This window comes from Elephantulus edwardii, unplaced genomic scaffold, assembly GCF_000299155.1.
Source record: "Elephantulus edwardii isolate Elephantulus edwardi_28Jun2011 unplaced genomic scaffold, EleEdw1.0 scaffold00241, whole genome shotgun sequence".
NCBI classification, from domain to species: domain Eukaryota; kingdom Metazoa; phylum Chordata; class Mammalia; order Macroscelidea; family Macroscelididae; genus Elephantulus; species Elephantulus edwardii.
The window spans coordinates 519,011-528,655 of NW_006399991.1; the positions used below are offsets into that span (position 1 = coordinate 519,011).

The following is a 9,645-nucleotide window of genomic DNA, read 5'->3' on the forward strand; positions in this document are numbered from 1 at the left end:
ATATAAAAAATACATTAAAAACACCTAGTTTTCTGAAAGAAAAAAAAGATTCAAGGAAGACTCATCAACAACCTGCGTTATGCAGACAAAGCAACCTTGATTACAGAAAGTGAAGATGGCTTGAAACATTGGCTGCAGAAGATCAAAAACAAAATCTGTCAATATAGATTATACCTAAACACCAAGAAGACAAACCTCTCACCAGTGGACCAAAAGACAACATTATGCTACAGGGAAAAAAAGACTGAACTTGTCAATTATTTCATTTTACTTGAGTTCATGATCAAAGTGTTACCATGGTAACAGCAGTCAAGAAATCAATAAATATGTTGTACTGGGAAAATCTGCTATCAAGGACTTTTCCAAAGTGCTACAGAGCAATGATATCAGTTTAAAGATGAAGGTGTACCTGATCCAAGCCACAATGTTTTCAATGACCTCCTATGCATTTGAAAGTTCCTATGCATCTGAAGGATGACAGAAGAATCACCACCTTTGAACTGTGTTGGAAAAGAGAACCAAATATCTCATGGACTGCCAAAAGAACAAACAAGTCTGTCTTGGAGGAAGCACAACAGGGGTGCTACTTAGAGGCAAGGACAGTGAAACTTAAGTCTCATATACTTTAGACATATTGTCAGGAGGGGTTGTATTGTTGTTATGTGCCATTGAGTCACCTGCAACTCACAGCAACCTAAGTATGTTAGCTGTGAACACTGCTCTGTCCTGTGCCAATCTCATAGGCTCCAACAGACCTAATCCCGTTGGTCCAGTCACTGTGTCATTCCATCTCATCCTGGGTCTTTCTGTCCTGTGCTGTCCCTCTATCCTTCCAAGCATGATGTTCCTCTCCAAGGACTGGTCCCTCTTGGCCACATGCTGGAGCCTCAAAATCCTTCCTTCATGGAGAAGCTTCGTTTCACCCTCTCCAGGACTGACCTGTTTATTCTCCTGGCAGTCCACTGTATGTCCAACACTCTTCTCTAGCACCACAGCTCAAAGGCATCAATCTTTCTTATGTCATCCTTAGTTATTGTCCAGCTCTCTGATGTACAGCAAGTAACTGCGAAGACCATGGCCTGGATCAGGTGCACGTTAGTCTCCAGATTGACATCATTGCTCTTCAGTACTCTAGAGGTCACTGACAGCACTTTCTCAATGCAGTTTGTCTTTTGATTACTTGACTGCTGGTGCCAAGAGTGTGGACTGTGGAACTAAACAAGCTGAAGTTACCAACAATCTCAGTCTTCTCTCCATCCACCAGGAAGCTGCCAGTAGGACCAGTGGTGAGAATCTCTGTCTTCCTGATCTTGAGCCTCAATCAATATTGAAGACTACAGTCCTTGGCCTTCAGCAAATGCCCCATGTCTTCCTCAGTTTCAGCAGTAAGGTTGTGTCGTCTGCATAACACAGATTATTGATGGATCTTCCTCCAATCCTGATGCCACATTATTCCTCATAAAAGTCCAGCTTCCCGAATGATCTGTTCCACGTATAGACTGCAAAGGTATGGAGATAGGATGAATCCCTGATGTACTGCTTTCCTGAATCACTGTGATCCTGAATCACGCATTATTTCCCTGTTCTTTTCTGACTACTGCTTACTGGTCTAAGGGTAAGTTGTGCATGAGTACAATTATATTTTCTGGGATTCCCAATCTTCGCTGGGAAAATCAGAGAAAGAGAGGCAGACACTCAACAAGATGGAAAGACAGAGTGGGCTTGAGCATATCAAAGATGGTGAAAATGGTGGAGGGCAGGGCAAGGGTCAGATCTGCTCTTCGTAGGACTGCGACGAGCTGTAGTGGATTAGATGGCACCTAACAACAACAATAATTCACACTGACTCAACAGCTCCAAAATGTAATTCCTCTTCCTCTAGTTTCAAAGGTATTGTGCCAAAGCTCTTGCTAAGCAAACACAAATAAATACATATACAAAATGAATTTTGTAAGTATTACAAGCCTTTCAAAAGTTAGTGTCGAAAGTTAAGTGTAGAAGGATGCAGGTACAAGGCTTTATTTATTCCTGCACCAATTCTCCATTCCAGCTACTCTAGTAAGAACATACCATAGACTCAACCCTATAGATGGCCAAAGATATAGTTTTTAATTAGACAAAGTCATAGCATGCGCATTATCCTGCAATTTGCTTTATTCATATACACTGGAATGCTTTCTGTATTAATACAGAGAACCTGCTATTATTAAAATAAGTAACTTATTTCTTGGAAACAGGACTGGCATCCACTTTCTAAACCATATGCTTCTGGAAACTCTATGAACTTTGAGAAATGATTACAATTATAGAAAGGTTTCAGGTCTTTTGTTCATAGGGTTGCTATGAGTTATGCTCGACTCGACGGCAATCAATCAACAACAATAACAACTTCTATTTCAGAAAGATGGAGTAGACATACTTTTCCTTATTTCTCATTCTAAGTATAACTTAAAACTCCAAACACTATACACATAAACCAACCAACCAAAAGACAGAAGCATCTCTGAGAAGACCCCACCCCAGCTGAGTCTGACGCACCCTTCCTTCCCTGGGGTGCTGTCAAGCCTGAGCGAAGATCTTCACTGCTGCCCAGTGGTAATGAGGCCGCTTCTCTCCCACCCCTGTCATGCTGTCAGTACAGACCACAGGGGAGCATTACCTAAATTAATCCTCAAAGTAAATATTTGGGGTTCAAACTATTTTAAAGATGGGGACAACTGAGGCTTGGAGAAGATAAGCAATTGATCTACCTTACACAGACCAAGCCAGACCAAAGTTTATATTTAGATTGTGGTTTTTTGCCTAGTAAGTTTACATCACCTTTTTCATATTGACTTTAGAGAGCTGCTTTTGTATTAAACATAATATCCTTTTTAATATTAAATATATTAATATTTCTATTAAGTATAGTTGTAGTATACTTAATATAAATATTAATAGACACAACCCTGCTTGCTGAAACTGAAGAGGACCTGAAGCACCTGCTGCAGAGGGTCAAGGACTGCAGCCTACAATATGGATTGAGGCTCAATGTCAAGAAGACAAAGATTCTCACCACTGGACCAATTGGCAGCATCAGGATAGATGGTGAAGAGATTGAGATTGTACACAGCTTTAGTTTGCTTGGCTCCACAGTCAACACTCTTCGCACCAGTAGCCAGGAAATTAAAAGGCGCATTGCCATGAAAAAGTCTGCTGTTAGGGACCTCTCCAAAGTACTGAAGAGCAATGGTGCCTCTCTGGAGACTAAGGTGCGTCTGATACAGGCCATGGTCTTTGTTTTTTTCCCCTATAATTATATTTTATTAATTTTCATAAACATTTACAGAGATTTTGGGCTTCCACTCATTCATTGTTGCACTATTCTCTCTACCCTCCTCCCAGTTTGTTCTTGTCCAAATGCCACAGTGCTTGTCAAAGCCAGTTCTGATTAATCTTCTTTGTCAGTGTGTCCTTTGCCATTCCCTATCACTCCTCCCTGAGAGAAACTTCACCCTGAGTCATAAGGAAAAGGGGATGGCGTATTCTCTTAGCTACTTCCTGCTGAAAAGGGACGCTGTGGGTTTCAGGGTGAAGATCTTCTCTCACTACTCTAAAGGGCCCCTTTGGCAGTAGGAAACACATAGACTATTATGGAGATTGATTTTGGAATTTAGATGCACTCTTATTGATTGTGCTTGGCCGTACATGCTCATATCCTTGAAGATGTATCATGGGGGTGTTGCAACCTAGAAGACACAAATTTGACTAACAAGTTATAAGTACATGAGTCCAAAAATTATGGAAAAGTAAAAGAAAAGATTCTTTCATTGTTTTACAAACCCTCCCCCAGGTCCCCTCCACCATGTAGCCCTCGCTCTAGTCTCCTGTGATGACAAAAATACCCAGTTATATCTCTCTTTTAAATGGTTCTCTCCCTCCTCTGTTTCAGTGCAGTATACATTATTGAACCCATCTTACTCAGTCTCTCCCCAACCCCAAGGACAGTCCCATTCTACAACAGTGGCATCATGTAATATTTGTCCTTTTGTGACTGGGATATTTCACTCAGCATAATGTTCTCCAGAGTCAACCATTTTGAATAATATTGCATGAGTTCCTTGTTTTTTAATGCAGCATAGTATTCCATTGTGCGAATATACCACAGCTTCTCTAGCCATTCGTTTGTTGATGGGCACTTAGGTTGTTTCCAGCTCCTTGCTATTGTGAACAAAGCTGCAATAAACATGGGTGTGCATATATCTGCTTGGGTGTCAGCTATGGTCTCTTCAGGGTATATTCCCAGTAGTGGAATTGCTGGGTCAAATGGTGATACAGGCCATGGTCTTTGCAATCACTTGTTATGCATCAGAGAGTTGGACAATGACCAAGGAGGACAGAAGGAGAATTGATGCCTTTGAGTTGTGGTGCTGGAGAAGAGTATTGACAGTACCATGGACTGCTAGGAAAACAAACAGATTCATCCTAGAAAAGGTTAAACTGGGTGGCTCTTTGGAAGCAAGGATTCTGAGGCTCTGTTTAACATACTTTGGACATATTGTAAGAAGAGACCAGTCCTTGGAGAAGGACATCATGCTGGGGAGGGTGGAGGGACAGTGTAGGAGGGGAAGGCCCTCTTTGAGGCGATTGATTCAGTGACTGGAGTAATCGGGATGGAAGTGTCAGATACAGTCTGATTGGCACAAGACAGAGCAGAGTTTAGGGCTGTTCTACATAGGGTCGCTATGAGTCGCAAGTGACTAGACGGCACATAACAACAATAAACATATTACAATTAATGTTTCTATTATGTATATTAATATTACTTTTTAATATTAAGTATATTAATATTGTTGTAATATTTATATTTTGGAAGCAGGAGTGGCATCCACTTCCAAAATAGCATGATGCCAGAAACTTTATCAACTTTGATAAATGCCAATGGTTGCAGAGGGGCTTCAGGCCATTTGTTCATGCAGTCGCTATGAGGCGTGCTCAACTCAAAGACAATCAACAACAAAAATACTTATATTAAGTATAATATACTTTTTTATATTAAATATATTAATCATTTATATATTAAGCATAATATACTTTTGTTTTGGTGATGGCCAAGGGGAATGTTTGATTGGGAAGGACTGTGGAATGAAGGACCTCATGGGGTGCCTTGGTTTTTAAATTTAGTTGGGTCCTTGAGCCTGGCCTAGTGTTCTATTTTGAAGGATCACACTTCTAAGTCATACAGCACAAACTTGAAGTATCTAAATTTTAAAAGATTAGTTTGCATAAAATAATTCATTTGGAAAGAATGCATAGCCAACTTACTTTGTTGAAATAGGCATTCCACTGGTCTCAAAAAGCTTAAGAAACACCCAGCCACAACTTAATTCTCCTTTTTCACCAGTTGACTAGGAAATAAAACAAGTACATAGAACTTAATATCTGAACCAGACAAATTTATAAGTATACACTGTATACTTTCAAAGGAAAAAGAATTAGTATTTAAGTCAGAAACAATCTTCACAATAAAACAAACAAACAAACAAACAAAAACCCTACATTTTACCTGTAGGTCAGATAAGTAATACATAAAGAGAAAATAATTTTTTGTCCAAGTTTTTCTTGAAAACTCCTTAACCCTCACAGTGTGGCAACTGTCACTCTTGTCTTGAGTGACAATTTATGGACTAATTTCAAATCACATTAATACCACATGGGTTTATGAAGCTCTGTTTCAGTGAGACTCACTGTGGAGAACTGCTATCACTTGGGTTTGTTTTTTAACTTGGAACTTTACCCCCTCTCACACTGTCACTGACTAGAGGCCAGCAGGGCTCACTGGAGAAACTGCTCCTCTACTCTGCCCCACAGGGATGAGTTTAACTACGAGAAATGGGTTACCATGAGGTCAAGTTCATATTATTACAGACCTGTGTGCTTCCAATGATTAAAGAGTGTATATGACATAAATTAATCCAAGTTTCTGAATTTCACTTTGTAAATTTACCATGCTAGCTGGTACCTAAATGATAAAATTAAGTATACTGGTGTACTCTGACATCAGAGATGAGAAGAAAGCCTGAGATGAGACGATGTTGCTGAGCGGCCAGTACCTAAGCTACAGGATTAAGTATACTGGTGTACCCCAACATTGGAACGGGCAGAAAGCCTGAGCTAAAACGATGCTGCTGAGCATTGTTTATGACTTCCTGCCAATTTCATCTCCAATCTTCAACCTTTTCAAATCATGAGAGGTCACTGCATCAATAAACACCAGCAAATACCCTTTACTTTGAATGTGACTGGGAAAAGTGTAACATAAAACTAGAATCTCTACCATTCTCATTCCTCAAAGGATTAAAATTCCATTATACATAAAACCCTCAATTATTTCACTGGTAAACACAGCCCTTTTAAAAAAAATAAGAAAATGAAAAGGTCTCTTTTAAATGATATTACAAATCCTTCAAGTGCCATACATACATTGCGAATATAAGAAATCCCGAGTTCAAACAGTATTCCCAGGTCTGGAGAGGAGGAATTAGACCTGACAAAACAGTCACCGTCCAGCAGGCATGGCAAGACACCAGGGACCTGAAACAACAAACAAACAAACAAGGCAGAGGTTTCCATTCTATACATCTGGTTAAGGGACAGGTCCTTCCTTCACTGACTATTTGGTTAATGAGTAGAAGCAGAAGAAAAGTTACTGTAAAGCAAATACTATATTAGGTTCCCAGAAGTATTACAAAAAACTGTCCACATAGTAAACCCACTGTTACCATGTCAATTCCAACTCAACAGGACCCTACAGCACAGAGAGCAGAGCAGTGTGACAGCTTTTCTGTGAAGCGCTGGAGTCGTCAAAGCACTGATGTTTGGGGCCAGTACTTCAAATACTGTCACAACAGCTCGTTGCACTCAGAATATTTACGCCAATGATTTTTCTTTGGGAACAGAATAAAACTTAAAGACCAAATACAAACATCTGCTCCACTTTCCTCTAGTGTCCTGATGAACCTTCCCTTTTCCTCACCTGCACTGCTAATGTAGAGGTGGTGCCTCTGCTGGTCTGAATTCACCAGCCACTTTGAAGAAGAAAGTCAAGGGAAACACCTCCCCTGCAATTTACAGCTTCCCAAAATTCACTGGAAGAGCAGCTTTGAGTCAGTTCCAATTCAGTGGTGCTAAGTTTGAGTTTCAATCCCCTCTCCCTGCACAATTCTATCTCTCTTTCTGAAAAGCTCATTCATTCCTCAAGTCCTAGTCTTCTTTTCTACAGAACTTTCCCTGATGAGAAGGGTTAGAATTCACTTTCCATTCTTTGTACTTCCATTGCACACGGAGCCCCATGATCACAAAGTTGACCTTGAGTGACTGCTCACGTAGTCACTCCATTCAATATGCTCCCTCCACAGGGTTGCTGTACAGATTAAGCAGGGTAACACGCCATGGGTTTAGCACAATGTCTGCCTGGGAAGGGGCTCTTGTTATACATGCAGGTGTTCCTCTCCTAAACACCCAAGTGGTCAAAATACAACCAACAGCCTAAAACCCTGCCACCATACCCAGGAAAAATGCCTTACACAGCACACAAAAGAACCTTTACCTCATCCAAAAAAACAAACACATTTATTCCTTAACTCTCCCTAACAGCTGCTCTTAAATCCTGGGAATTACTAGAAAATGCTGCTGAGTCTTTCACTTATACAGAGAAGCAATATCAGAACCACAAAACATTGTAATAAAGGATGGTGTTTCTCAGGGGGGGGCATGGTGCTCGGAAGAGCAAGGTAAATCTCAGACCCTGTCTGACGCCCGATCAACAGAAAGCATTAGTTGTCACTAAAAAACCAGAAACCAGCCAAACAAACCACGTCTGATTTCCTGATTCTGTCTTTTTGTTTTCTCATCAAATGTACGTATTTCAAGAAGGAACCTTGGAAACTCATTGAATGAGGAGATTCATATACATTTGGTGAGTCAGAGATAGCATGTTTAATCAAACTTTTCAAAGAAACTTGGACTCTAGAAAACTTTAAAGAATGAAAGAACCTTAAAGATGCTAATCTGTCCCCACAGACACTGTGCTAAATGTTCTTTCAGGAATATATTTTGAGAGCATTGTTTGGGAAATTAATTAGGTCCTTTTTGAAGGGTAAGGAAGTCCAATTTTTCATTAACTCCCTTTCCCGCCAGCACTTACCTGGGGTGAAAAGGTCCAGGTTTTGGGCTTTTTAGGGTGCCACATGGCTCTAACAGTATGAATGTTGCTCAGAACCTGAAATGACATTTACCATTGAAATCATGTTGTATCAAAGCTCCTTGAAATATCACTTCTACATACAAATAGTTAAAGGTGAATACACTGAGTAGAACAGATGGCTAGGAGAGGCTGGTGATGTAACTTTCACTCTTCATATAATTGAGAAATCTACATTTTTGAGCTATGGTGTTGGAGAAGAGTATTGAATATCCCATGGTGGTCGAGTGGTAAGAAACTGCACTGCAATTACAAAGGAATGTGGTTCAAATTTACCAGATGTTCTGCAAGAAGATGAGCAAAATCTTCCTGTGTGATTAACTGCCTTTGAAAATCTGCTGGAAGGTCAGCTCTAGGTTGGTTGGGACTCCCTAGTACACAATATGTCTTGGAGAAAGTGCAACCAGGGTGACTTTTTAAAAAAGGCAAGAATGGTTAAGCTTACCTCATATATTTTGAGCCTGTTGTTAGTAGGGGTAAGTCCTTAGAAAAAGACATCATGCTTGGAAAGGAAGAGGGTCAGAGAAATAAGCAGACTCTCAATATGATGGATTGACGCAATCACTGTAACAATAAGCTCAAGTATATCAGAGATGGTGTGGAGGGCACAGGATAGGGCCAGGGTTCAGATCTATGGATAGTTCATAGGGTTGCTATAAGGCACAGTTGACTTGAAGGCACATAATAACATAATGTTTCATTATATTTTTATAACAAGTACATATAAATTAATTAAAGTTATTAACACCACAAAACAAGTTACAGCTCTTAGTAAGGAAATAAGAAAGGAAGTGATGAAATTAATTCAGACTTAGACTTTGGTGCTAGTAACAAATTACATGTTAAAGGAAACATTTGAGAAATATATTTGCCAGAAAAGTAAATGAAGTTTCGGGTCACTTTCAAGTCAATTTCCTGAAGTAAGTAAAAGTGACCTTAGGAAAAGGTCCATAAAAGTATTTCATATATAGCTCTATTATCACTATGATTACACAATTATTGGCACACAGATAGTTATATTCTGTTGTTGTTGTTATGTGCCGTCAAGTCACTTGTGACTCATAGTGACCCTATGTACAACATAAACTCTGCTCTGTCCTGTGCCAATCACACTGTCTCTGACACTCCCATCCCTATTATCCCAGTCACCGAATCAATCCACCTCATAGAGGGCCTTCCCCTCCTGCGCTGTCCCTCCACCCTCCCAATCAAGATGTCCTTCTCCAAGGACCAGTCTCTCCTCACAACATGTCCAAAGTATGTTAGACGGAGCCTTAGAATCCTTGCCTCCAAGGAGCCACCCGGTTTAACTCTTTCCAGGACGAATCTGTTTGTTTTCCTAGCAGTCCATAGTATTCTCAATACTCTTCTCCAGCACCACAGCTCAAAGGCATCAATTCTCC

The 9,645-nt window shown here is 40.2% G+C and overlaps 1 protein-coding gene across 1 annotated transcript in view; it reads right to left on the bottom strand.

The window, feature by feature from the left end:
• NPHP1 (nephronophthisis 1 (juvenile)) overlaps positions 1 to 9,645 on the bottom strand; it is a 119,604-nt gene that overhangs the window by 40,091 nt on the left and 69,868 nt on the right. Inside the window, exons 12-14 of the mRNA XM_006898944.1 lie at positions 8,186 to 8,260; positions 6,463 to 6,573; positions 5,305 to 5,387 (exon numbers count right to left, since the gene is read on the bottom strand). Coding sequence (XP_006899006.1) covers positions 5,305 to 5,387; positions 6,463 to 6,573; positions 8,186 to 8,260 — 269 coding nt within the window. The remainder of the gene's footprint in view (positions 1 to 5,304; positions 5,388 to 6,462; positions 6,574 to 8,185; positions 8,261 to 9,645) is intronic.